Source organism: Callionymus lyra, chromosome 5, assembly GCF_982586985.1.
Source record: "Callionymus lyra chromosome 5, fCalLyr1.hap1.1, whole genome shotgun sequence".
NCBI lineage: Eukaryota > Metazoa > Chordata > Actinopteri > Syngnathiformes > Callionymidae > Callionymus > Callionymus lyra.
Window position 1 is genome coordinate 13,434,660 of NC_141822.1, and position 27,359 is coordinate 13,462,018.

Consider the following 27,359-nt stretch of genomic DNA (forward strand, 5'->3'; position numbering starts at 1 on the left):
TCTTTCCCTCCCTCCAACACACTTGCCATTCTTTTGGTCGCTCAACCTCTTTAGTCCTGGAAAGGTCTTTAGATTGTTGGCAGAGCTCGAAGTGGTGATTTTGGTCTGGTGTAGAAGTTATGAATTTAATATCCCTGCTTCAACAGGGATTTAAGGGAGATGGAAATTATAATCTTTACAGAGATCCCATTATCCTCGACAACGTTGTAAAGACCACCTGTCACACCTGGATGCAACTATGGAAACTCAAGTGTTAATTCTGTCTCCCACAGCTGCCGTTATTTAAACCCACAGAGCTGAGCTGGACTCTCTGCAAGATCTGGTGACTGACAGCTGTTCTGACCGGACCACAGAGACATGTTCGGATTCGAACGTTACCGATTCAATTAGAAACTGAGCGGATGTGTTGAGAGACGCTGCCTTCCTCGCAGGCGACCAAATAATTAGACAGATTGCATTAACCCAGAGACACGCGGCCAATTAGATTCCAGGATCAGGTTTCAGTGATTCTCACTGACAATTTTGTTTTTCTGCTTCATTAAAGACGTGCTTGACCATTGCTGCGTGGTCGTGAAGGACTCGACTATAATCCTCTTGTTTTCCCACAATCTATTTTTATTTTTCTGTAATTATTCTCCTTAAGAACACAACATTATTGTGTTGCTATACAACAGATGTCCTTAACCTTTGTTCTACCACAGGCCGGTTAAATGTCAGGATTTTATTCTTTACTGTATTAATGTGGCACTCATGAGATCAAAGATCAGGTAGAAATTAGGAATTTTATTAATTTTCTATTATTCATTACTGGTCCCTAGGTATGACCATTGGAGTTTTTGTTTCAGGAAGTCTGTCATTTTGTGAGTATCTATTGCACCACAAAAAGATTTAAGTAAATATAAAATCATTTTTGGAAAAAAGGGCTTTTATATGATCTATGAAAAAAAAAGTAATATAAAATACAATAAAAAAAAAAAGCTTGATTTTATCCATTTTCATTAATTCGGCCTGATTGCCCCAAACAACAGCCACTGTATAAAATGTGGCCCCTGATTAAAATTGAATTGCCCCACACTGGTCTAGATTCTAGTGGTCCTACTCAGAATTCCTCAATCTACCTGAAACACAATCTGCAGTCCTGACTAGGTGTGTGTTTTGGCAATTATCTGGCAATTGCTTACATATAATGATACAGAGACAGTGATATGATATATTGCGATACAATGTGATACTGTAGTAACAAGTATATATGTGTAGTATTGTCGAGTACTTGACTCTGGTGTTGCAGAATTTACAGACCACATGACTCTTGACAAAGTCGTTACTGTTTTTATTTGTTTTGAAACCAAAATATGTCCAAACATCAGCTTTTGAGCTGCTTGAGTCAACTGTATCCTCTCGTCCTCAGTCATCGTCAGCATCTCTCAGGATTTCTTAGTTCTTCTTCAGCTGCAGAGCTGTAATGACTGCTAGTGGCCGGAGGTTTCATTGAAACACAGTAATGAACGCTCAATATTTGAATGTTGATTGTAAATTTAAAAAAATCTTATTATTTGATTATTTACGCACTTTATTGAACTGTTAACCATAAAAGAACTATGGTAAAACATGGATGGGATTTCAAAGGATTTTATCATTTTCTCTATTAAATTTATCGATACAGTGCTTTTGAATATCGAAACAGTATGATTAAAAAAATATATCATATATCGCCCTATTGATATTTTTTAATACCTAGTCCTGACACCCCAAATATCGGTTAAAAAAAAAATAAGAACGAAGCGCCCCCATCCATAACACCAAGAGAGAGCATCTTTATTAATATACATGGTAATGACAGTTAAGATCTTTAGAAAAGGGATTACGCAGGAAAATATAAGAAATAATAAACATGATAAAAGTACTGTATCGACTGTATTTGGACAATAGTCAGAGTGAAATGGATCCGTTTAAGTTTCAACACTCTGTGCAGTCTAAACGTAGCCAGATCCACAGCCAGATCCTTCCAATTTGTAACCCATTACCCATTAACTCTGCTCTATTGAATCTTGGCAAAGCATGGGAAGCCACAACTACACACATCAGGACTGAAGAAGTGACGCCATCTTTATTCTTCTCCATATCGACAGCCGTCACTCCGATGCACGCTGAACCAGTTGACGACTTTCTTTTGACTTTCCTCTGCCGTGGTTATTGGGCGATGACTTGTGGGTCCACGTCACACGTGTTTGTCATCAGAGTTCTTCGAGTACAGGAAGTGTTCTGCAGACGCTGATGTCGCACAGCTGGAAATGACTGCCGCTGCTGCTGAGTTAATATTATCGCAGAGAGTCATGCACAAACACTGCAGCTGTAAACTAGTTAACAGTCTGGAATAAAAAAAAAAAAGATTGCTTCCAGATGTTGCTTTATACCCCCAGCATGGTGCCTGACGGAGGGAAGAACCCGTTCGTTGTAAACGTGCTATTATTGTCCTTCATGTGTTCGCTTGCGTCACTTTGCCCGTGTGTGGTCTTGACCTCTGGATCGTTTTCGTCTCAACTTCCCAAAGATCGTCACACAAAAGTACGACAACCTGTACTTTGTCGAAGCATGAAGGTGAAGTGAGGGTAACAGGGGTCATAGCTGGGTCTCAGCTAAGCACATTTTGATCTGGAATTCATTCATGGATGACGGCTTGGAAAACTCAATAGTTTTGTGAATACGTTTGAAAACTACATTGAAAAAGACATAAAGGCCATAGAAACAAACACATTCTTCTAACCGTTACAAAGACAATAATATAAAATAAAAACTTCACCTCATTGGCCGCATCGAGGGAATCAAATAATCCACATTGCCATGAAGACATAAAGAAAAATAATAATTGGCAAAAAAACGACTTAAGAAACTACGCATCACCAGCAATATTGAGGAGAAAAAAACATCTTGCTTCTGCGTGATCAGTCTGTCTGTGTGCACATCAAAAACACCCCCAGAAACTGTGAACAATAGTTTCGCCGAGTTAGTAACTTTAAAATTGAAGAATATACACAATTTAATATGGATGGATGGATGGATGGATGGATGGATGGATGGATGGATAGATGGATAGATGGATGGATGTTAGATGGATGGATGTTAGATGGATGGATGGATGGATGGATGTTGGATGTTGGATGTTAGATGATGGATAGATGGATGGATGTTGGATGGATGGATGGATGATAGATGGATGTTAGATGGATGGATGGATGGATGGATGGATGGATGGATGGATGGATGGATGGATGGATGGATGGATGGATGGATGGATGGATGGATGGATGGACGGAGGGATAGATTGATGGATGGTTTGATGGATGGATGGATGGATGTTGGATAGATGGATGGACGGGCAGATAGATGGACAGATGGATGGATGGATGGATGGATGGATGGATGGATGGATGGATGGATGGATGGATGGATGGATGGATGGATGGATGGTTTGATGGATGGATGGATGGATGGATGTTGGATAGATGGATGGATGGGCAGATGGATGGACAGATGGATGGATGGATGGATGGTTCGATGGATCGATGGATCGATGGATCGATGGATGGACGGACAGATGGATGGACAGATGGATGGATGGATAGATAGATAGATGGATGGATGGATGGATGGATGGATGGATGGATGGATGGATGTTAGATGGATGGATAGATGGATGGATGGACAGATAGATGGATGGATGTTGGATGGATGGATGTTGAAGTGAATGAATAGATATTTTGGTGTAGACAAGAAATCCAACACATGTAATGGAATTTGAATTGTCCGTCAATATTTGATTTGGATTTGCAAGATACAAAATAAAGTAATTCAACTTGTTAATCTGACAATTTATGGTAATTATTTTATGTCAGCTGTCTTTTAGTAGTAACATCACATGAGTCACTGGCTCAATTAAATTCATTATGGCAAGATCTTGCAAATACATGTATTAGGTTAGTTGAAGGAAATAATAATTATTAAAAGTACATCTTAATTAATTGTATTCACTAACTAACTCAACTAAATTAATTGCGAAATCTAGACATAATGAATTGAATTGACCCCAACTTTTTTTTTCTAATTTTGTTAAAATCGTTTTTAAATCCTAAGAACAGCAGCAAGGATTCCTTTAACTATATCTTACAGCAGGTCCCACAACCAGTTTTTCAAATCACAAACAGTTAGAGAAAAACAGAAAAATAAATCGGATTGATCGGCAAAAAAACATCAATAATTAAGCGCATGAAAAATACATTTCAGAATAAGAGTCATCAGGAGCCATGATCTGGTTTCTCTGCAACAAGACGTTCTCATATAGAGTTTGTGTTTTACTCATTTTCACAAGTTTACAGGTTATTTTTTCTTATTTTAAACTTGACCAAAACTAGCATCTTGACATCCCAGTCTGTTACTTTGGAGAAAATCCAAATTAATATCTTTCAAGACGGTAATAATCAACACTGATGAATGAAATGTTTTTTTATTTGTATAGAATACCCTCAACTGTCTCATGTATGAGCTAAAACAAATGTAGGTAGTTTTCCTCACCTCACTATATACACATAAATAACCATTATTTTAGATAGAATTACAATAATTAAATATAATTGTATCAATTAGAAAAAAAGGGGTCTTGAGTAAATTCTGTTTATTTTGGCTGCACAAGCACGTCTTGCAGCTTCTATTTTCGCAGACTGGATCCCTGCAGATGTCTTTGGTTTAATTATTTTTCCAAGCAGCGGCCGAAATACCAGAAAGGTGCAGACATTCCCAGAAACACATTCCTGCTTCTGCTGACTCAATATTCAGTAGTTTTCAAGGGGAATGATCTGCACTCGCTGGCAAACGGTTCGGACTCGAATGTGAATGAGGTCCTGGCGGGACAGCTGGTGTTGACGGTCACACTTGTAAGACTCATGCATGTGAACACACTCTTTCTGAAGGTCGCTGAGGTCGTGTTTGTTTGGATTGAGAAGCAAAATAAGGAGTGACAGAACAGAAGGAGGATTTTTATTTGCAGGATATACAGTAGGGATTATGTTGCCTGTGATTGAAAGAGTTGTTTTATGTCCAGTTTAATTCTATGACAATATAAAATGACACCTCAGAACACTTACATGGTCTGGTTTTTACAAAGACACTGTTTCTTTACATCCAGCCAAAGTCTGGAGACAGGTTCCCAAATCATTAATTATGTTTTATTCATAGTTAGATTGTGCCGGTGGTACGATAGTTAAGTGAGTAAGTAAGTAAAGGTAATCTGTAAAGTGCCTTTCTAGACCCGGGTCACAAAGCGCTTTAACAAACAAAAACAATACACAGGAGTCCCAGAAAATGAAGAAAAAGCACAAATAAAAGTGTCTTAAGATGTTTATTGAAGGAGTCAGTAGATCATCAAACACAGAGAGAGAGGAAGATCGTTCCAAAGCTTAAGAGCAACAGTCTGGAATGATTTCTTTCTTCTGGTCCTGAAGCGTGTTCAGGAACCATCATTAGATTCTGATCCACAGACCTCAGAGCCCGAGCTGGGGTGTAAGGCTGGATCAGATCACCGATGGAAGGTCTGAGTTTTGAATAGTTTGAAAAGTAAGAACCAGAATTTTAAAAATTGATCCTGAAAGAAACTGGCAGCCAGTGAAGAGATTTAAGGATCGGAGAAATGTGAGTTCTTCTACTAGAGCAGGTCAGAATTCTCGCTGCAGAGTTTTGAATCAACTGCAGGCGAGACAGATCCTTCTTGTTTAGACACGGAAATAATATGTAACAATAGTCCAAACGAGAAGACACAAACGCATGGATTATAAACTCCAGATCATGTTGTGACATTATTTTAAGTTTAAAGATTTTTATCAGTTGAAGGAAACAGTTTATTTTATTGTAACGTCACAAAATCTGTTCCTGTTTTCCTTGAGTTACATTGTAGTTGGTGAATAAAAAGGATGAGTTTCCCTCAAGAGGGACTTTGTAAAATAGTATAATTCTCATTCTCTGTTAAGGTTTTGTGGAAATAACCGAAGCACAACTTACGTCAGAAGGAAATAGATTTTATTCTATCATCAGTTGATCATAATTCTAATACATATCGACAGCTCTGGTCATCTGCGGGTGAAGACGTCGCTTCTCTCTTCCCGTCCTCAGACCTCCCAGCACGGACGGTACACTCGGCCCACCATGCACCTCATGGCGTCCCGTCTCAGGATGGGGATGTTGCCGTCCTGACCCTCTCTGTGCTCGTCGTTCCTCTTGTGGAAGGCGAGTCCGTTCACCCTGGGCAGGTCCCTCCACGTGCCGGGGTCGGCCACCACGATGACCCGGGGGCCTCTGGGTTTCCCCGCCGCTTCCAGGTCCACTTCCCTCAGGAGGTTCTCGGCGGCCTCGTCGCCCAGCAGGGCCGTGAAAGCCTCCTGCTCCGACAGGAGGTCTTCGGTCTTGCCCATGGGTGTCGCCGCGGAGGGCGAGCAGCACTGGAGCAGGAGCGCCGCGGCGAAGATGACGGACAGGACGGACTGCTTCATGTTCTGGAGGCGGTTGATGGGTCGTCCTTTCGAAAGGTGTTGCTTGGTCTGGGTGTGCGGCTCTTTTTTATACAATTTCAGGGTCTGCTGGATCGTCCACGTTGTGTTGTTTCGAAATCCTCCCGGTGTGTCCAGGAAATTAAGTCGAGGCATTAAGAAGCACTTAAGGAGAAGTCTCGCTGTGTTTGGACGCTGTTGTTCGATGGGAAGTTGATTAAAGCCTCGTTTGTTGCGGCTCACGACGGCAGGTGCTTCACAATGAACCAGAGGGTGTTCTTCCACCCGAACGCTCGCTGTCCTTTAAAACAAGAAGAGCGGATTACGCAGCCCTGTGTGTCTCCCTTTTGTGTTTTTAGAGATGATCTTTTTGAAAAATAATCACGCTTGTTTTTTTTCTAACAAAGAGGGATTTTGTCTGAAGTGGTGGAAAAACGTCATCTGCCAACGTGTCGGAAAATGCGGCAGTTTTTTTTTTATGAAGTTGTTTCAGACCAAAGATGACATGATTCTGTTATAATATTAAAAGTTAGAAAGATAAATCAGTTACACATTTCATCCAATTTCTCTACTTATTTTTAGATATTTTTTTATTTTGTTCTCTGCCAGCTCTGCAGAAGAATATCCAAATGCTGCTCGGAGTCCGATGATGAAAGGTTGGAGATGAAAAGGTTGTGAAATGGAGCTTCATGTGAAACTCATTTACTTTCCCACGGAAAGATGAAAACATACATATATATCCTCTGTTGCCTAGGCAACACAACGTATACATTTGTCCTACACAAATCCTTTTTTTTATTTTTTTTATTTCAGGTATTTCTTTGTCCTACTGCATTTTTTAAATGAACATGATCCAGTTCTAGTTTCATATTGATTCTGATCACTTAATTATCTTGAAAAAACATTTTAGTTCAATTATATTTTTGGTTCAAGGTTCATGTTTTTACCATCTGATTCCAAAAACATTATGAGGGATTTGTCTCTATGGAAAGACAGTTTTTAGTATTTCTCCTCTGCTTCTAAAATATCTGCTGTGCAACATTAAATAAAGTATGATATAACTTAGATTAAACAAATTATATAATACCTTTTTTTACCAGTACAAAAACAGTAACAGTTCTCTTTGCCATTTTTCATCTAAAAATTTAGATCAAATAAATATGTAGATGAAAAATCTAGGTCTGAGCTCTGAGAGAATTAATACTTCAGTAATTTTCTTTTGTTTCAGATGGATCTGGTTTATTCATTCCATTAATTTTGCCGACCAGTTCCAAGAAAACGAGAGGAGCTCTCTGGAAAAAAGAAATGTAAAAAGGATGTTTCCTACATTATGTATAAATCTTTCTTATAGGTTCTGTCGTCTTAAAGTTTTAACTTGATATAGAACCATGAAGGCAGTATAGAGTTGAAACCTACAGAGGTGAGTCTTTGTCGCTGCTTTTTCCCTCCAAAAATATATATATAATATATCGTTGTTCCTCAACAACATATGATTTAATAAGTGATGACACAAAAAATATACAGGAATATTGGTCGTGTGCTCGGAGGGACGAGGAGTTGACAGTTTGACGTGTAGAAAACTGGATTTTCATTCCTGACTGTGACTAAAACTGGAGACTCTCGCTGACATCCAGAGAAGCGCCTTCGCTGTCTCTCAGCAACAGACAGTGTTTTATATCCAGTATCCACCTGCATTATTAAAAAATGAGTTTCTGTTTCTTATTGACCCAAGTTTCCAGTGGGACCAGGGACTGGTGAGGCATTTGTAACAGTTTATTTTCGTGTGTAAACAAGAAGGAGCTGTCTCGCCTGCAGTTAATACAAAACTTAGCCGCTCTAGTAGAAGAACTCACATTTCCCCGATCCTTAAAACTCTTCACTGGCTGCAGCAATTTGGTAAAACATATATTTAAAAAATAAGTAGAAAAAAATGAGTTAAACACAAATATGGACCATCTTGTTGCCATCTTCAAAACTGCAAAGAGCTCCTGTTGATTAGCGTGATGTTGAAATGTATTTTTATGAACTTAACATTTTTTTTTGTTGCAGGTTTTTAATCTTAGTTTTGTTGTTTTTACCTGTAAGCCAGTGAAAATAGCGCTGACAACAAACGGCACCACAGGCCAACCAAAGATGGGGAAGAGTGTATTAAAGGGCTCATTTGTGTACTTCTTAATCTTTCATAATGCACTCACTCACACACCTATAGAGAAGCTTTGACTCAAAACTAATGAGTGTAAAAAAAAAATCAAGATAGAACTGGCCGAGCCAAAGGGACTACAAAAATGGCCGATAAGGCGCATTCCCACAATGCTTGGTCTCACCGACCAAAGTTACAGGTTTGTTTAATTAATGCACAATAGAAACAGAAACATGCTATGTAGGAATGTCAAATATATATTGATGAAAGGATCCGTGTTTTGAGAATAAAAAAGGAGTTTTCAGATTTATGTTTCACTATATGGGAGGAAGCAAAAATTCAGTCATATTCTGACAGGGATACAAACATTCAGATCCAAAATGACTTCATGATATAGATCCTTGATTGAGTATTTGTTATGGTATCTTTATTTAATCTTTTGCACCTTTAAAGATGTTAAACATTGCAAATATAAATTGCATTCCACTGCGAAATCTTTTTACTACATGGAGAACATTTTTATAAAGCTTTTCATTTGGACTTGTTCTCCAGACACAACTGAGATCATTGGGAAGTTAGTACGATCGATCCGGAGGTGACTGCAGATGCTTTCTAGCAGGTGATGAGACCAATGGCTTGTTCACTTGTTGCATCACAAGGAAGACAACTTCTGTTACCATGGAGACAGTATAATGTTTATTAGGGAAAAAGTGGAGCTAACAACCTCTTTTCTCTCATTTGTTCCAAATTAGTTGAATTTAACTTTAACAACACAGCTTTTCACAACACTTATGACACATAATGAACTTTTTTTTTTAAATTAATTTAAACCTTGATAAAACAATGTAAACTATACAGCAAATGAATGTACTAAAGAAATATTATTATTCGTTATTATTATGTATTTGTTTGTAATTTTTTCTCACTCTTATTCGTTCGCTACTCTCGTGGCGTCGTTGCCATGGTGACACTTCCGCCGGTCGTCACTACAGAAGGTGCGTAAACAATGGCGTAAGAAAAACGTAGATGATAAAAATGCGAAAATGTAACCTTTGCTTGTTTGTTTGTTTGTTGACATCTCCCGCTTGTTTTGTAGGCTATGATGAGTGACGTCACCGCTGAAAGAGATCCCAAAAGCTTACGTCACAACTGGGTAGAAGAGGTGAGTGCAGGAGCTAAAGTTAGCTTGTTGTTCGAGAAGATTCTGTTTTTAAAATGATTTAAAGTTTTATACTCTGTAGCACGAAAGTTAGCTTTTGTAGGTTAAATTGTTCATGCAATAAAGGGTTTTCTCGTGGGTTTGTACGGCGTTGAACTACACACAAAGTTCAAATTAAAGCGAAAAAATACTGCCTTTTTCTAATAAAATAAAAGATACTTACTACCAGTACGTCTGTCATATTGTTTGTATTACTTAAGACCAGACATCATATAAATGTCAAATCATGTTTATATTCGACGTGTTGCACGTTTCAATAACTTATGAAAAAGAAAATGTAATGAAGGAAAATATTAATACAGAAATACCTATTATTGCAAGACTTTTTTGACGAAAAACATTTTTTCTGAAAGATTACTTTATTGTCACGTTTTTTATTTGTGAAAAATAGAAAAATAGCAACAGGTGAAATGCAATTTCAAAATAATAATTCATAAAATACTTATTTAAGGCTGAAGCCTTATCTATCTTATTTTCAAGTAGTACATAAAACCATAAAACATACGTATCTTCTGGTCTGGAAAAGCGCTATATAAATACAAATTACTTACCTACTTACTTACTCACATAGATTATAGATTAAATAAATAAACATATAAAAGAGTGGTATTGGTTCACATTAGGATATTACCAGGACAAGTTTTACTCCTTTATATATAATTATTTATATATATAAATAAATAAGTAGATTGAAAACATCACACGAACCTCTTAGACTAATAAAGATTTGTTCATTATTCAATTAAATATTTGTATTCTCTATACTCTTTTGTTCCTTGTGTTATCAAACTGATAATAAGCCATTTTAGGATTTTGTTTAACACTGAATTGATCATTAGCACTTCAAAGCAAACCTCTTACCTCACCTTAACTTCAAAAACCAAACATCTACGAAGACCATCTTTAAACTAATAAATGTCAAATGTAAATGGTCCTTAATCCTCAAATGTGTTCATCATCATCAGGCTGTATTACTCACGTCAGAGCTGCTGTCATTGTTCCAACTGTGTTGCCCGAAGACTCCAAATAAAGAAGGTTGATTCTTTTTAAAGATTAAAGCAGGATTAGAGAAAGAACAAAGACATTCAACTGCATAAATAGATGTCGTTCTACACTGAAGCCGAAGCAGATGTGTTACTCTGTAGGGTAAACAATGTTGTTAGGGGCCACGAACAGAATGGATGACATAAAGAAGCTATTTTAATTGCACCAGTCTGCCTTTAGACCCAAAATCCATCCCTGTTTACTTACTCACATTCTGTCTTTAACTGAGGTTTACGATGGCCGAGGAGGTACTTAAGACCAGACTTTGCAAAATTCTTCGTCATAACTGGGTCGAAGAGGTGAGGGACAGATTTTTATCAATAGATGATCAAATCAATCATTTTCAAATATATTCCATCTAACCTCTATTTATATATTCTCATTATCACTTCAATACATCAATAATCACAAATATTGACAGATTTTTATCAATAGATGATCAAATCAATCATTTTCAAATATATTCCATCTAACCTCTATTTATATATTCTCATTATCACTTCAATACATCAATAATCACAAATATTGAAATGATAATGAATTATTAACAATAAAATTAAAAGTTTTTTTTTATTTATAATAACAAACTGATTTAGAAGTTTAATGTGAGGATGTTAGAGACATAAATCAAAGTGATGCGCGTCTTTCACGCTTCAAATAAAGCCACAAAAAAGCGATTTATCACTTGGGGGCGATGTTGAGTAGTTAGACGATAAGAAAGGACCACCTTGATCCTCCAGCAGGTGTTAGATGTTCTCTCGTGATGAAGAGGTTTTGATTTAATTTTAATAAAAGCTATATGAACAGTGTCTATAGTTACTCTTCGTGCCACACGATTGTCTGCATTTTTAAGGAATATTTTTAATGGAGAAAATCCTCCCAATTTTAGAAGTTGTAAGTCAAACTAGCATTTTCATTATCTCTATTTGTGTAGAACTTTTCAAAAATAAGTGAAGAGACTTATTGGAGGGTGACATTTGACCACATGAGGGCAGATTTAAATAATCTGCAAACATGTTTGCTTAAGTAATAAAATTGTATCAAAAATATTTTCAGTTTTTCTTTTTTGCATTAATACATTTAGTAGGTGGTTTCTGAGTAGTAGAATATTTTATTATAACTTTGGACTATTGTACACATCTGGACTTTCTTTTAATGATTACAGTGACACGAAATTGGTAAATTCAACTGAACACGCACATTAAATATAATTTAATTGGTTATATTATAAAAGTCCTGAAATGTCCGTCTCTGGCTTGCTGGACAAGTACTCCATCTCTGTTTTTGTGTTCATGCCACATCAATAATATGAACTTTTGACCTTGTGCTCAACTGAGGGAACGATCAACACACAAATTAAAAGTTTTACTTTGAATTTAATAGCCGGTGAATGCAGTGTACCTTGCAAGATAACGTTTTTTTTTGATAATTTTTGCACGTTGACTCCACCAATAAAGCGGATGTTATGAGATTTAAAAAATGATGGTTTGACACGACCTTCCAGTTTTATTTAAAAGATGTTGTGCTTGCGTGTTTGACCAGCGGGCGGTTTTGGACATCGACTCAGAAGACTCATGGACCAAGATCCAAAGATATGGACACAGAGGAATCCTCACCGTGGACCAGGACTCTAAAATGGAACACTTAACAACACAGAGGGCTAGTTTTTGCCCACCCAAGGGTCCGGGTGTCAGGCTGAAAGGTACATCCCTGACGAACGATGCCAAACTTTCCCGGGTGCTTTTAAGCAAAGTGACTCTTCTTATCACTTAGGTGTTAGACAAGAGCTCAAGGAAAGAGAGATCGCCGAGATGATCAGGTATGAATAATCATGAGGAGTTTATTCCATTATTAACGAGGTGGGGAGTTAAAGAATGATACAAAATTAAACGCAAGAAACAAGTTTTCTGTAGCAAAAATTAAATGTAGTCCTTTTTTAAGGTCATCTTTTAGTTCAGTAAAGACAATATGATGCACTTTTCCAGAGAAAAGATTGAGGCTGATTCAAGGGAACCACCCCCCAAAACAGACTTCTGCTCCACAACCAAGAAAGACTTCGGTGTTGCGGGGTTCGTCTCTGTTATCCCTTTGCCAAGCAAGGTACGTGTGATTTTAATCCAATGTCATGACTGAAGAGAAGTGTGTATCGGCAAGAATTTGGCGATTACGTTAAATATCACGATACAGGGGCGATGATATCTTTAATTTATACATATTTCTATACTCTTGGGACAAAGTTATATGTGTATTGTCCAAGACTCTTCCTTTTATTACCTTAAATTACAGACCACATGACTCTTGACCAAGTCTTAACTGCTTTAATTAGTTTTGAAATAAATATATAAATCAGCTTTAAAAGCTGCTGGAGTCGAAAGTATCCTCTCGTCCTCAGTCATCGCCGGGATCTCGCGTGATTGCATTCTTCTTCGTCTTTTATTTGTGCGGAGGACTGCCATCTAGCGGCTGGAAGTTTAATTGCAACACATAAATTAACAAATGCTGTGAATATTTGCAGAAAAACCAACAAATGAATTTATTTAACACACTTTATTGATATATACACCATTAAAAAGCTATGATAAAAATCAAATATGATTTGAGAGCAAAAATAATAAAATAAATATATATATATTTAAGAAAAAGACCTTAAAAAAAAATTAGGAGGATACCCTTACAATTGTGTTGTTGTTTTCTTCAGCCTCATGATTACACAAAGGAGCAGGCCGTCACATTCTGGAGTGAAAACTACAAGAAAATACACGTAAGTATTTAAGAAACATTCTGTGACCAATTGTGATTGAAGATAGTTTGCGCAAATTACATCACGCATCAAACTGTGTGAGAATCTTCTGTCGAGTAACGATAATTACGAGCACCTCGACCAATAAAGTACTGGGAGAAACTAAAGCATCATTGCCAATAATTCTCCGTCATTATCCCTGAGATGCTGAAATTGATTTGAGAACGCACTGACTTTTTTGCTCACCGCAGGGCGCGACTAACATACGGACCCCGACAGCACCCTTCAATAAATGGGCCAAGTTCAGCACCCCCATCAGCGAGCGGCTGGAGGAAGTGTCTGGACACGGATGTGAATGAATATTGGTGGTTGAGACTCTCCATCTTTGTTAGCTTCTAGATCGCTATGAAATAAATCTGGAGTTTGAATATTCAATTTATTTAAAGTGTCTTATCATAACAAAGTTATCTCAAGACACTATACAGTTGAAATAAGACTATAATTGATTAAGGAAAAATAGATCCCAGCAATTCAACAAAGAGCAAGAAGCGAAACACTGTACAGTGAGCTATGGCGAGGAACTTCCTTTTAGAAGGCAGAAACCTCGAGCAGAACCTGACTCATTGTTGACGGCCTGCCGCTTTGACCGGCTGGGAGGAAGGATGGGGGGGTAGACAGATGGATAAGGAGAGGAGTGAGGGAAATTATAGAAAAAAGAGGAGAGTGTAGGAGAGTCCATGGAGGTGCTGGAGAGAACTCGGGATCTGATGACGTGGTGAAGATCCTGGATCAGCAGCAGCTCTGGAGGTGGAGCCCTGGGGCTAATATAAAGTTGTTGAAAATGTCCCAGATCCTTGTTATGACAAAGAAACTAATTTAAGATGAGAATAAACATGTAACTGTCCACTATAATTAAGAATGAATGCAGGTTGTTTTTACTGGTTATGAACAGAACTTGAGTGCAAGTGTGGATGTTCTAACAGCAGAAGATGATGATGGACACAAGATTATAAGGATGTCAATGTGGTTGTGACTGATCCAGGATTTTAATGATTGTGACTAAATAGGTGATAGTATTTCCTCCAGAAATTGGTTCCAACATCTCTTGTAGTTTCCCTGCAGGTGTCTCCATCTCACACGCCCACACACTCTCACACCGAGCCAAGACTCAGCTGAGAGGAATTGTTCAAAAAGAAGCTCTGATTGACATTTGTCGGCTGCCTATCACGGCCTGCGCTCGCCGGGTCTCCTCTGATCCTTCCCTAGCTTCCAGTAGGGGTCGGTAAGCGGTAGCTATGGCGACAAGTCATTTCGGCTGATATTTATGCAGCTCTGCCCAAGAAACGTTTCATTATAAAATGGGATGATCCATGAGAGCTAATCTGTCTTTGACACGCGGCCAATCCTTCAGGGACTGGAATAGTTATTGTCTTTCTCATTAAATTGAGTTTGTTTTGTACGTGTTGCTTTTTCCTAATGAGTGATCCAGACGAGATATTTAGTGATACAAGAGAAATGATATAAAGCAACAATGGGATGGACATTTTCCCAGTGAATTTGCACCAGAGACTCTGTATTCAAAGATAAAAGTTTTCCCAAGGACCCAAAGGGACTATACTCTACTGGACCAACCCTGTTGCTCATAATGTTGCGTAAAACTTGTTCCGTCTACTTTTATCATACAAGATGAGGTTTCCAAGGTAACGTTATGTTCACAGGTCATTTTCATACTGTTTTATCTACTGATTATAAGTAGTATAATTGCGCATTTATAATCAAAACTGTCCAATTCCTGTTTTGAATTCATGGTTCACGGTTTCCTTTTTTACTTCTTGTCTTTGACAAGCTCCACCTGTGTCTTTTATTTCTTCTTTATTTTCCTCCTCTGCCAACTAGTCTTCCAGACTTTTTGTTAGAAAACTTTTTTACCATTATTACAGAATTCCTCTCTTGGTACCTTGTCAGTAACACAATCATTATTTCCCCCAGGGTCCCTAAAAATGTAGTGTTTATTCATGTTTTCTGTGTTATCTTATCTTATCTACTTCAGGGTCAAAGGCCGAAGCGTTCATGTGGGTAAAGAAGAGGTTCACCCTTCAGTCTTTGTTTCATTGCAGACATTCGCTGAAATCATTTAAGTTGATCTTTTTCCTCATGAATGTTCACTCAGCATCACATCGTGAAATGTTTACAAATTATTAAAAAAAGGAAAACGGAAATATGAGTAGTAGGTTTTCAGACCCTTTGCTCTGACTCATATTTAATTCACGTTTTTCATTTCTTCTGAACCTCCTTGAGATGGTTCTACTCCTTCCATGGCTCCAGCTGTGTTTCATTAAAACTGATTGGACTTGACCAGGAAACACACCTGTCTAGATAAGACCTCACAGCTCACAATGCATGTCAGAGCAGATAAGAATCACGAGGTCGAAGGAACTGCCCGAAGAGCTCAGAGACACAGTTGTGGCACAGATCTGACCAAGGTTGCAGAAGAACTTCTGCAGCACCTCAAGGTTCCTAAGAGCACAGTGACCTCCATAATCCTTAAATCGAAGACGATTGGGCCGAGCAGAACTCTTCTTGGACCTGGCCGTCCAGCCAAACTGAGCCATCGTGGGTGAAGAGCCTTGGTGAGAGAAGAACCTAAAGATCACTGTGGCTGAGCTCCAGAGATGCAGGTGGGGGGTGTTTTTCAGCTGCAGGGTCAGGACGACTGGTTGCAATTGAAGAAAAGATGAATGTGGCAAAAGTACACAGCTAAAATAACGAAAGAGTAGCTTCGGAACAACTCTGTGACCGTTCTTGAATGGTCCAGCCAGAGCCCTGACCTGAACCCAGTCCAGCATCTCTGGAGAGACCTGGGAATGTCTGTCCATCAACGTTCACCATCCAACCCGACAGAACTGGATAGGTTCTGCAAGGAATAACGGCAGAGGATCCACAAATACAGGTGTGGAAAACTTGTTGCATCATTCTCTATGAAATCCTTGTGAAATGTAAACATCTGGTTTGCCAGCTTTACTTAATCTCATGTCAGCATCTTGAGGTTTTCTCTGCAGCCTGATCTCCGTTCTCGTCTGAAACTTCAATGATAGTTTTGCCTACTTAGATCTGTTAAAGATAACAAGAGATTCTCCTTTTTGAGTCTTATTTACTGGTCCGTTTATATAGTTGGCAACTGCTAAGAACCATGAATGTGAAGTACACTGTAACTGTCATCACTAAGATCTCCAACATCATCATGGTCCACTTTAGACCTTCTCTGAAATGTCATAATAATTCAGAACCTCTGAAGTCAATAATAGTTTCTTGAAGACTGTTGCTGATCGCATCATGCTGGACCTCCCTTAGACTTCTTCTTACTCTACAACTGAAAGGTTCATTGCCTCTGATTTGTATCAACACATTTTGAGGGTTTCCAGATTCTAGATGCACATTTGACTGAAGCATCTAGAACATTCTTAGGGACTCCAATGTCCCAAAAATACACCAGCAAAGATGCCAACTAATCCTGAGTGCACAAGGTACTATCAGAGATGGGTGGACGAAAAAAAAGGGGCTATCACTGTATCCCCTTTTAATTTCTCTGGATCATGAGTGGACCCCGATTATAGACCCAATTCCAGAATACTTTGACCTGTTGATCCAGGTCTACATCATTAGGGAACCCTATGGTCCACCAGTGAGCAACAGCAGAAGACGACAATACTGAGCTTCAAGGAAACAAAAGATCTCACTGCAGACTTTCTTCACTCACTTCTAGTTGATGCTACAAGATCCACGTGTGAAACCTTTTCTTGACGATCTTGAAGCTGAACTTCCGAAGGGAATTATGGCCATTAGCCAGAAGCCTCTTCGCTCTTAGAAGTTAAGACCTGGAAGTTTTTTGTTTTTTTTTCTTCTTGCGTATGTAGGAAGACTGACTCATGTAGACCTTCGTCTGTGAGTCGATGAGTCTTTTCCCCAAATGATCTCGTGGTTGACTTCTGCACTATTTATTCCACGACATGAATGAAGGCGTCTAGAAGAGGAAAGAAAAGAGGGCAGAAGGTTGAGCTCCGGTGTTGAAGCCATGCACAAGATAGTGTTGTCATAGAAACTAAACCCACGCTGCTCTTCACACGAGCCTCCTCCGGCACTGTCCAGCCCAGTTGTGTTTAAAATAAATAAATAAATAATAATAATCCAGCGGTTGCTCTTTCTCAGCCATTATTGATCACTGTCGTTGGATGCTGTACTTTGGCTTCCAGGCTTTGATTTCTGGTCGCCGGAGGACAGAAGAGTTGGTCAGTGGCGCGATCACAGCGAAGACCTTCGCCCTCCCCGGCGAGGTGCTAACAAGGCGTGTGACACCGCGAGAAAGTGGGCGGTAATTACAGCCTTGCAGAAGGCGAGATGTTCTCCAGCAGAGATAAAAAAAAAAAAAACGGCGCAGGAACAGCTTCCCGAGCTTCCAGCGCCGATAATTAACATCTAATGAGGGGTGAGGTCATCAGCGGCGAACACAGCTGCACGCTGGTGACACCCACACATCTGTCCGCCACTCTGTTCACTTCCTGCAAACGCCGATCGATCTTTACCGTCCGTCGTCGACCACAAGTCACATGTGTGATGGTTTTAGCTGCAGACGGAAAACTGGTTGAATGTTTCCACGTTGTGTTACGTTTTGTTCTGTTGGGATGTGACTTTGATCTGAAGAGACGTTGACGATGGTGTCAGTATCAGCTGCTGGATGAATGGGTTGAAAAAAAGGTGACTTTTGTGTTGACAAAGCTTCTGTTATTTATCCAGGGGTCTCAAACTGAACTGGCCCAGGGGGTCACCAGGGGTTAATTCTTGGGCCACAGGCTCTTTCATCAGTTTTTTTTTTTTCTGAACTTCTCTGATCCAAAATATCTACATTTATTTGTGTATCTATGGGGGTTTGGTGTTGGTTTACACTGGATTTGTTTGATTTTTGTCCGATTTTATGTGTAATCCATAACAATTATTTGTTTTAGGAAGGACTATGATCACTGAATGTTTTTTTTTTTTAAATGATCAACACACTTTAAAGGACAACTAATGTGAAAACTCAACTCTCTCGACTCTTGATCTATCTTATCTTTTTTTAACCTGGATTTTATTAATTTTTCATAATCAAACACAAAACAACAGACACAAAGAAATGGTAAATTTAAACAATAATAATAAAAGACAATCAACATAAATAGAAGGGGGAAAAATGACACCAATAATAATAAATAAAAAATAATAATACTATAAACAGAATATGTAATGGGTTGCATTGATCTCTCCTACAAAAATATATTCAACATCCATCCATCCAATAAATTATCCATCCATCCATGCAGTAAGTCTCTCATCATGATGATGCTCCTTTTTAAAGTAATTACTTTATAAAGTTCTTTCCTTGCGTGAAGTCTCGCAGAATGAGAACGCAGAAGGTTACAAGAATGGAGCCCATTATGATGTAATAATGGGCTCCATTCCTCCTGCAGCAGCGACGAAAGCGCAGCTTCTTTCTGTTTACACATCTATTGGAGGCGGAGACTTCCTGGATTGATGACCCTGCACTGACCTCGAGGTCTGACCAATCACAGCAGAGTTGGCGTGGTCATAGGAAACGAGAGTAAAAACAAAGTGCTTTCAGTGGGCGGGGCTTAAGATCATTTTCTAATGTAAATATTTAGACGAAAATAGAGACACATTCTGATGATACAATAGAGTCCGACATCTATTTAAGACTTAAATCAACCTAATAGTTTACCTTTTAAGCACATCATTGTGTATTAAGTTGATCATTTACAGTGTTCAATATTCATTCATAATATTTCTTATTTAAAAATGCTGATTCATACTCGTCCCAGTGCGATAGGGTAATAAGCACTGTCCCTGCCGAAGCTCCTCAAACCCCAGATCCTGTCCCACGTCTCTAATGTTCCCATTTCCTGGCTGTTACAAAGACTTGGTTTCATTTAGTGACATCACAGACAGCGGAATACATCATTAAAAACCCCCAAAAGTTTCAATCAGTTTATTGAACAAAATATCTTACAGTATCCTGGATATACATATATACATTTAACACGTCTACAGTGACATCATTGGCCTTCAAACTTCACTGTAAGTTCCTAGAAAATATCGAGACATCATTGGATTCAAACACGTTGTACAAATCTGAATATAGAAAGGACCAAAGAAAAAATAATAATAAAATAAGATTTCAGTCTTTAGAACATTTAAAAAGAACAACTTGATACAGTATTCAGGTAGCAAATATACCCAGGATTGTTTTTTGCGTTTGGTCGACACCGAAGGATTTATTTTAGAACAAATAAAGATGCTGCCGCTGTCATCGGCTCAGATGACGTACACGTCGGTCTTCTCTCCCAGAAGCCAGTACGTTGTCATTTTGCCTTTGCCCTGAAACACACAAATCAATAGCGTCATCGGTGGGCACGAGAGAGGGGGGGGGGGCTTCCTTGATCATGTTTCCTTTTATTGAGGGTCACCCTGACCACTGAGGCGCCGCCCCCTCAAACTAACCCACTTTTTTCCTTTGATCTAATAACGATAAATGCTGAGTAATCAATGGAATCTGAGAGTCCAGAGTCTGTGTCAGACGAGGAGAGGAAATCTTTAAGCAGTCAAAAACATGTATTAATGTATAGTACGGGAGTTCTGATTTAAACAGAACTCCCGTCAAATACCTCTGACTTTGACGTGAGTTGTCATTGTTGTTGTTGACATTGATTGTTTCGGCCTCTTGGCTCAGCTTTAACGCGTCAACATGTCGCAATATCAACATCATTATTCATTCAATTCTTTTAATTAAAACACTAAAAACCAAACCCCATCATGACGCATATCTATCATCAGAATATCAAATTTTTGAATACTGGGATGTTTTTTTGAAGCATTAAATTAGGTATTTGATGAATAAAACAATTTGATTTATTTTATTGAATAATTAAAATCATTAATTTCTATACTGAAATAAATTAATTTTAAAAAATAATTATATTTTCAAATTGAATTTGTTTTTGTTTTTTTAAAGTTTGATATTTTAATAACAATAATTCAAAAATATATTTTCTTACATTTCGTAATATTTTAAATTCAATATTAAAATGTTGGTATAATGGCGCCAAAATGTAGCAAACTACTCGATCAAACTTTCAGCCCATTATGGAACTATTATAATACTTTCATTACAAATCATAATGAATTCAACCCTGATATTCATTTTGAGGTACAAGTGAGAAGATACTATTGATATAGTCGTGTTTGTTTTAGGGCTGAAAATACTGTGAGGTGAAGTTTAATGTCAGCACATATGAATGTTTTGACCTTTAACTATTAAACATTGTCTCTGTCCAGTAAATCAAATCTCACCTTCATTTCTACATCTCCTCTGCACTGCAGATCAAAGTATCCGAACTCGTCCAGGACTTCTTTGGTGGCCGAGGAGACGTGGATCTTCAGTGCTGGGAAAAAAGAGAGCAGATCGGTGACCAACAGGAAGAGAGAGTCGAGGCAGGAGATCCAGTATCGCTGACCGCGGGCCTTCAGCTGTGAGTGCCATCCATTATTAATCAGTTGAAACAATAGAGGAAGCTGCTCACGAGGCGATCAATACATCTGATCATCTGCTCACAGAATGTCCTTTTGTACTGTTTCTAAAAACTGACATGGTTGACAAAACATTTGTTCGTCACGACCTTACAGGACTGACAGAAACGATAGAATTGTGCAGTTATTTGTTATCATTTCTTCATTTTCTGTGCCGCTTGTTCCCTTATAAGCCTATCCCAGTGTCTTTGGGTGAGAGGCGGGGGACACCCTGGACAGGATGCTAGTCTGTCGCAGGACACACAAAGACAACACACAACCATTCACACACACACACTCACACCTACGGACATTTTCCCAAAGTTCTCAATCAACCTCTGTATGTTTTTGGACTGTGGGAGGAAACCGGAGCGCCCGGAGTAAACAACGCAACAAGGGGAGAACATACAAACTCCACAAATAAAGGTCACAAGTTAGCAAAAGTAGATGGAGAAAGGAGAAGGTTATATTCTAGTTAAAAAAAACTAAACAATCTAGATATTTTAAAGTAATTTTTTCCTTAATTGTCACATGAATGGCTGAACTTCTTCCAACAGCATTGACTTCTCTGTCACTTCTATTCATTCATACATTTTTATATTGAAATATAATTTAAAATCCTCCTTAAAGAATGTCAGAATCATAACATCCACAGATTTGCAATTTATAAAATATAATATATTTATCAGACTATTGAATGATTACATTTAACATTTGAAATGTGAAGATGTATCATGGAATTTGTATAATTTAATCCAACATTTCTATATTGAAAGGTACTATAACATTTTTTTTTTTTATAATTGGTTTTAACCCTTGTGTTGACTCCGGGTCAAGGTGACCCGAAAGGCCCGAAAACAAACATGTTGGTGGTATCCCTTGTATTGACTCTGGTACAAGGGATACCACAAACACATTTGTTTTCAGGCCTTTGGGTCACCTTGACCCAGAGACAAAACAAGGGATACCACAAACACATTTGTTTTCAGGCCTTTGGGTCACCTTGACCCAGAGACAAAACAAGGGATACCACAAACACATTTGTTTTCAGGCCTTTGGGTCACCTTGACCCAGAGATAAAACAAGGGATACCACAAAAACATTTGTTTTCAGGCCTTTGGGTCACCTTGACCCTAAGACAACACAAGGGATACCTCAAACACATTTGTTTTCAGGCCTTTGGGTCACCTTGACCCTAAGACAACACAAGGGATACCTCAAACACATTTGTTTTCAGGCCTTCGGGTCACCTTGACCCAGAGATAAAACAAGGGATACCACAAAAACATTTGTTTTCAGGCCTTCGGGGTCACCTTGACCCTGAGATAACACAAGGGTTAAAATAATGAGTCGTACCATCCATAGATTAGTGACCTTTAAAATATATACTTTAGTGTTTATTTGTTTTGCTGTCAAAATGGTTGAATTTAACATTTAAAATGTTGAAACTGATTGATTATTTTCTAAATTATTATTATTTTTTACGCATAAAGTTCGATATTCTCTTTTCAATCTTTAAAAAATAAATGATCTAATACATTTCATTTGAAATTCTTAGCCTTTTAAAGTATTATTAAAAAATCAATGCTTCACAACAAAAAACATTTCATAAGAGAATTCAAAATAGAAATTTGATAAAAAAAAAAAAGTTTTTCAATACTGGGATGTAACTAATACACTTATGTCTATATTGATCTTCTCTGTGGACCTTCTGCTCTCAAAGACTCACCTTCTCCGTTGGACTCCATGCGAGACGCTGTGTTGACGGTGTCTCCGAACAGACAGTACCTCGGCATCTTCAGACCGACCACACCGGCGCACACCGGTCCTGCACACATGACGACGGTCACACGCGTGTCTAGACGCTGTCAAGGACCGTGAAGTGGAACAAACACACACGAGCCGACGCACTCGACACACACGTCCTCGTGTGAAGAGACGACGCACACTTCTGACCAACGAGCTCATAACACTCGTGTCGGACTCTGAGTGGATGAATGTTCATGTTGATAGAAACACTTAGTTATAGATCAGTTTGAGATACAAGAACAACAATAATCAACAATTACACACTTTCAATGAGAGTAAAAGCATAAAATATTACTTATAATAATAATAATTTAATTTAATTATTTCTATATTTATATGTATTTTCAGTTGTTTTTTTTTAACAATTAAACTACAGTTTGATATTATAATTGCAATAGTTAAAAATAAATGTTGCAAGACTTGGTACTATTACTTCACAAGACTTGGTACTATTACTTCACAAGACTTGGTACTATTACGTCGCAAGGCTTGGTACTATTACTATTGCAATTATAATATCAAACTGTAGTTTAACAATTAAACTACAGTTTGATATTATAATTGCAATAGTTAAAAATAAATGTTCTAAATTCTATATAATAAAAAAAAATCGGTTTTAATTCAATATAAAAATGTTGATACTGTTTTACCGATATTTGAATATAAAAGGCTACAAATACATTTAGTAAATGTTTTTTTGTTTTTTTTTAATTATTGGAATAAGAATAAAAAAAATTCCATGTGAAAAAAAACAACAAATTAATTTTAAAAATAATACATTTTTATATTCGAAAAACAAAACAAAGAGTAGATAATATACAAATGATGAAATTGAATTGAAACTATTGAATCTTTTTTTATATGTAATGCTTAGAAAAAACTTCAAAACATTTTATTCAAGAAATTCAAAGGTTCAAGATTTTAAATGTTAAATCTAACCAATTAACATTCTGGCGTTTCTGATATTTGTCAGATATTTCTGACAAATACTATTGCCTGCAAGGCTCTAAAGTATTACTTCACAAGGCTTGGTACTAATGCTCCACAAGGCTGTTTACTATTACATAGCAAAACTTGGTACTATTTCTTCACAAGACTTGGTACTATTAGTTCGCAAGGCTTGGTACTTATACTCCGCAAGGCTGCTTACTATTATTTCACAAGACTTGGTACTATTACGTCACAAGACTTGGTACTATTACGTCACAAGACTTGGTACTATTACGTTGCAAGGCTTGGTACTATTATTTCACAAGACTTGGTACTATTACTTCACAAGACTTGGTACTATTACTTCACAAGACTTGGTACTATTACTTCACAAGACTTGGTACTATTACTTCACAAGACTTGGTACTATTACGTCGCAAGACTTGGTACTATTACGTCGCAAGACTTGGTACTATTACTTCATAAGACTTGGTACTATTACGTCGCAAGACTTGGTACTATTACGTCGCAAGACTTTGTACTATTACTTCACAAGACTTGGTACTATTACTTCACAAGACTTGGTACTATTACTTCACAAGACTTGGTACTATTACTTCACAAGACTTGGTACTATTACTTCACAAGACTTGGTACTATTACTTCACAAGACTTGGTACTATTACTTCACAAGACTTGGTACTATTATTTCACAAGGCTTGGTACTATTATTTCACAAGATTTGGTACTATTATTTCACAAGATTTGGTACTATTACGTCGCAAGGCTTGGTACTTTTACGTCGCAAGGCTTGGTACAATTACTTCGCAAGACTTGGTACGATTACTTCGCAAGACTTGGTACTATTACGTCGCAAGACTTGGTACTATTACGTCGCAAGACTTGGTACTATTACGTCGCAAGACTTGGTACTATTACGTCGCAAGACTTGGTACTATTACGTCGCAAGACTTGGTACTATTACGTCGCAAGACTTGGTACTATTACGTCGCAAGACTTGGTACTATTACGTCGCAAGACTTGGTACTAGTACGTCGCAAGACTTGGTACTAGTACGTCGCAAGACTTGGTACTATTACGTCGCAAGACTTGGTACTATTACGTCGCAAGACTTGGTACTATTACTTCACAAGACTTGGTACTATTACTTCACAAGACTTGGTACTATTACTTCACAAGACTTGGTACTATTAATTCGCAAGACTTGGTACTATTACTTCACAAGACTTGGTACTATTACTTCACAAGACTTTGTACTATTGCGTCGTAAGGCTTGATACTATTACTTCGCAAGACTTGGTACTATTACGTCGCAAGACTTGGTACTATTACTTCGCAAGACTTGGTACTATTACGTCGCAAGACTTGGTACTATTACGTCGCAAGACTTGGTACTATTACGTCGCAAGACTTGGTACTATTACGTCGCAAGACTTGGTACTATTACGTCGCAAGACTTGGTACTATTACGTCGCAAGACTTGGTACTATTACGTCGCAAGACTTGGTACTATTACGTCGCAAGACTTGGTACTATTACGTCGCAAGACTTGGTACTATTACTTCGCAAGACTTGGTACTATTACTTCGCAAGACTTTGTACTATTACGTCGCAAGACTTGGTACTATTACTTCACAAGACTTGGTACTATTACTTCATAAGACTTGGTACTATTACTTCATAAGACTTGGTACTATTACGTCGCAAGACTTGGTACTATTACTTCACAAGACTTGGTACTATTACTTCACAAGACTTGGTACTATTACTTCACAAGACTTGGTACTATTACTTCACAAGACTTGGTACTATTACTTCACAAGACTTGGTACTATTACTTCACAAGACTTGATACTATTACTTCGCAAGACTTTGTACTATTACTTCGCAAGACTTTGTACTATTACGTCGCAAGACTTGGTACTATTACTTCATAAGACTTGGTACTATTACGTCGCAAGACTTGGTACTATTACGTCGCAAGACTTTGTACTATTACTTCACAAGACTTGGTACTATTACTTCACAAGACTTGGTACTATTACTTCACAAGACTTGGTACTATTACTTCACAAGACTTGGTACTATTACTTCACAAGACTTGGTACTATTACTTCACAAGACTTGGTACTATTATTTCACAAGGCTTGGTACTATTATTTCACAAGACTTGGTACTATTACGTCGCAAGGCTTGGTACTTTTACGTCGCAAGGCTTGGTACGATTACGTCGCAAGGCTTGGTACGATTACTTCGCAAGACTTGGTACGATTACTTCGCAAGACTTGGTACTATTACGTCGCAAGACTTGGTACTATTACGTCGCAAGACTTGGTACTATTACGTCGCAAGACTTGGTACTATTACGTCGCAAGACTTGGTACTATTACGTCGCAAGACTTGGTACTATTACTTCACAAGACTTGGTACTATTATTTCACAAGGCTTGGTACTATTATTTCACAAGACTTGGTACTATTACGTCGCAAGGCTTGGTACTTTTACGTCGCAAGGCTTGGTACGATTACGTCGCAAGGCTTGGTACGATTACTTCGCAAGACTTGGTACGATTACTTCGCAAGACTTGGTACTATTACGTCGCAAGACTTGGTACTAGTACGTCGCAAGACTTGGTACTATTACGTCGCAAGACTTGGTACTATTACGTCGCAAGACTTGGTACTATTACGTCGCAAGACTTGGTACTATTACTTCACAAGACTTGGTACTATTACTTCACAAGACTTGGTACTATTACTTCACAAGACTTGGTACTATTAATTCGCAAGACTTGGTACTATTACTTCACAAGACTTGGTACTATTACTTCACAAGACTTGGTACTATTACTTCACAAGACTTGGTACTATTACTTCACAAGACTTGGTACTATTGCGTCGTAAGACTTGGTACTATTACGTCGCAAGACTTGGTACTATTACGTCGCAAGACTTGGTACTATTACGTCGCAAGACTTGGTACTATTACTTCGCAAGACTTGGTACTATTACGTCGCAAGACTTGGTACTATTACGTCGCAAGACTTGGTACTATTACGTCGCAAGACTTGGTACTATTACGTCGCAAGACTTGGTACTATTACGTCGCAAGACTTGGTACTATTACGTCGCAAGACTTGGTACTATTACGTCGCAAGACTTGGTACTATTACGTCGCAAGACTTGGTACTATTACGTCGCAAGACTTGGTACTATTACGTCGCAAGACTTGGTACTATTACTTCGCAAGACTTGGTACTATTACTTCGCAAGACTTTGTACTATTACGTCGCAAGACTTGGTACTATTA

The 27,359-nt window shown here is 38.1% G+C and overlaps 3 protein-coding genes across 3 annotated transcripts in view; 1 reads left to right on the forward strand and 2 right to left on the reverse strand.

Moving 5' to 3' along the window:
* Positions 1-6,049: 6,049 nt before the first annotated feature.
* On the reverse strand, positions 6,050-6,557 carry pmchl (pro-melanin-concentrating hormone, like). The gene has a single exon (XM_087792465.1). The coding sequence runs from the start codon at positions 6,534-6,536 to the stop codon at positions 6,156-6,158; it is 381 nt and encodes a 126-aa protein (XP_087648591.1). The 5' UTR covers positions 6,537-6,557; the 3' UTR covers positions 6,050-6,155.
* A 4,489-nt stretch (positions 6,558-11,046) lies between these two features.
* On the forward strand, positions 11,047-14,115 carry spag8 (sperm associated antigen 8). Its single transcript, XM_087792466.1, has 6 exons — positions 11,047-11,235; positions 12,479-12,638; positions 12,710-12,755; positions 12,922-13,036; positions 13,635-13,697; positions 13,928-14,115. The coding sequence occupies exons 1-6, from the start codon at positions 11,173-11,175 to the stop codon at positions 14,033-14,035; spliced, it is 555 nt and encodes a 184-aa protein (XP_087648592.1). The 5' UTR covers positions 11,047-11,172; the 3' UTR covers positions 14,036-14,115.
* Positions 14,116-19,698: 5,583 nt separating this feature from the next.
* Positions 19,699-27,359, reverse strand: part of npr2 (natriuretic peptide receptor 2) — a 62,533-nt gene continuing 54,872 nt past the window's right edge. The window contains exons 20-22 of the mRNA XM_087791030.1: positions 23,020-23,118; positions 21,075-21,166; positions 19,699-20,102 (exon numbers count right to left, since the gene is read on the reverse strand). Of these exons, the coding sequence (XP_087647156.1) occupies positions 20,040-20,102; positions 21,075-21,166; positions 23,020-23,118 (254 nt within the window). The 3' untranslated portion in view covers positions 19,699-20,039. The remainder of the gene's footprint in view (positions 20,103-21,074; positions 21,167-23,019; positions 23,119-27,359) is intronic.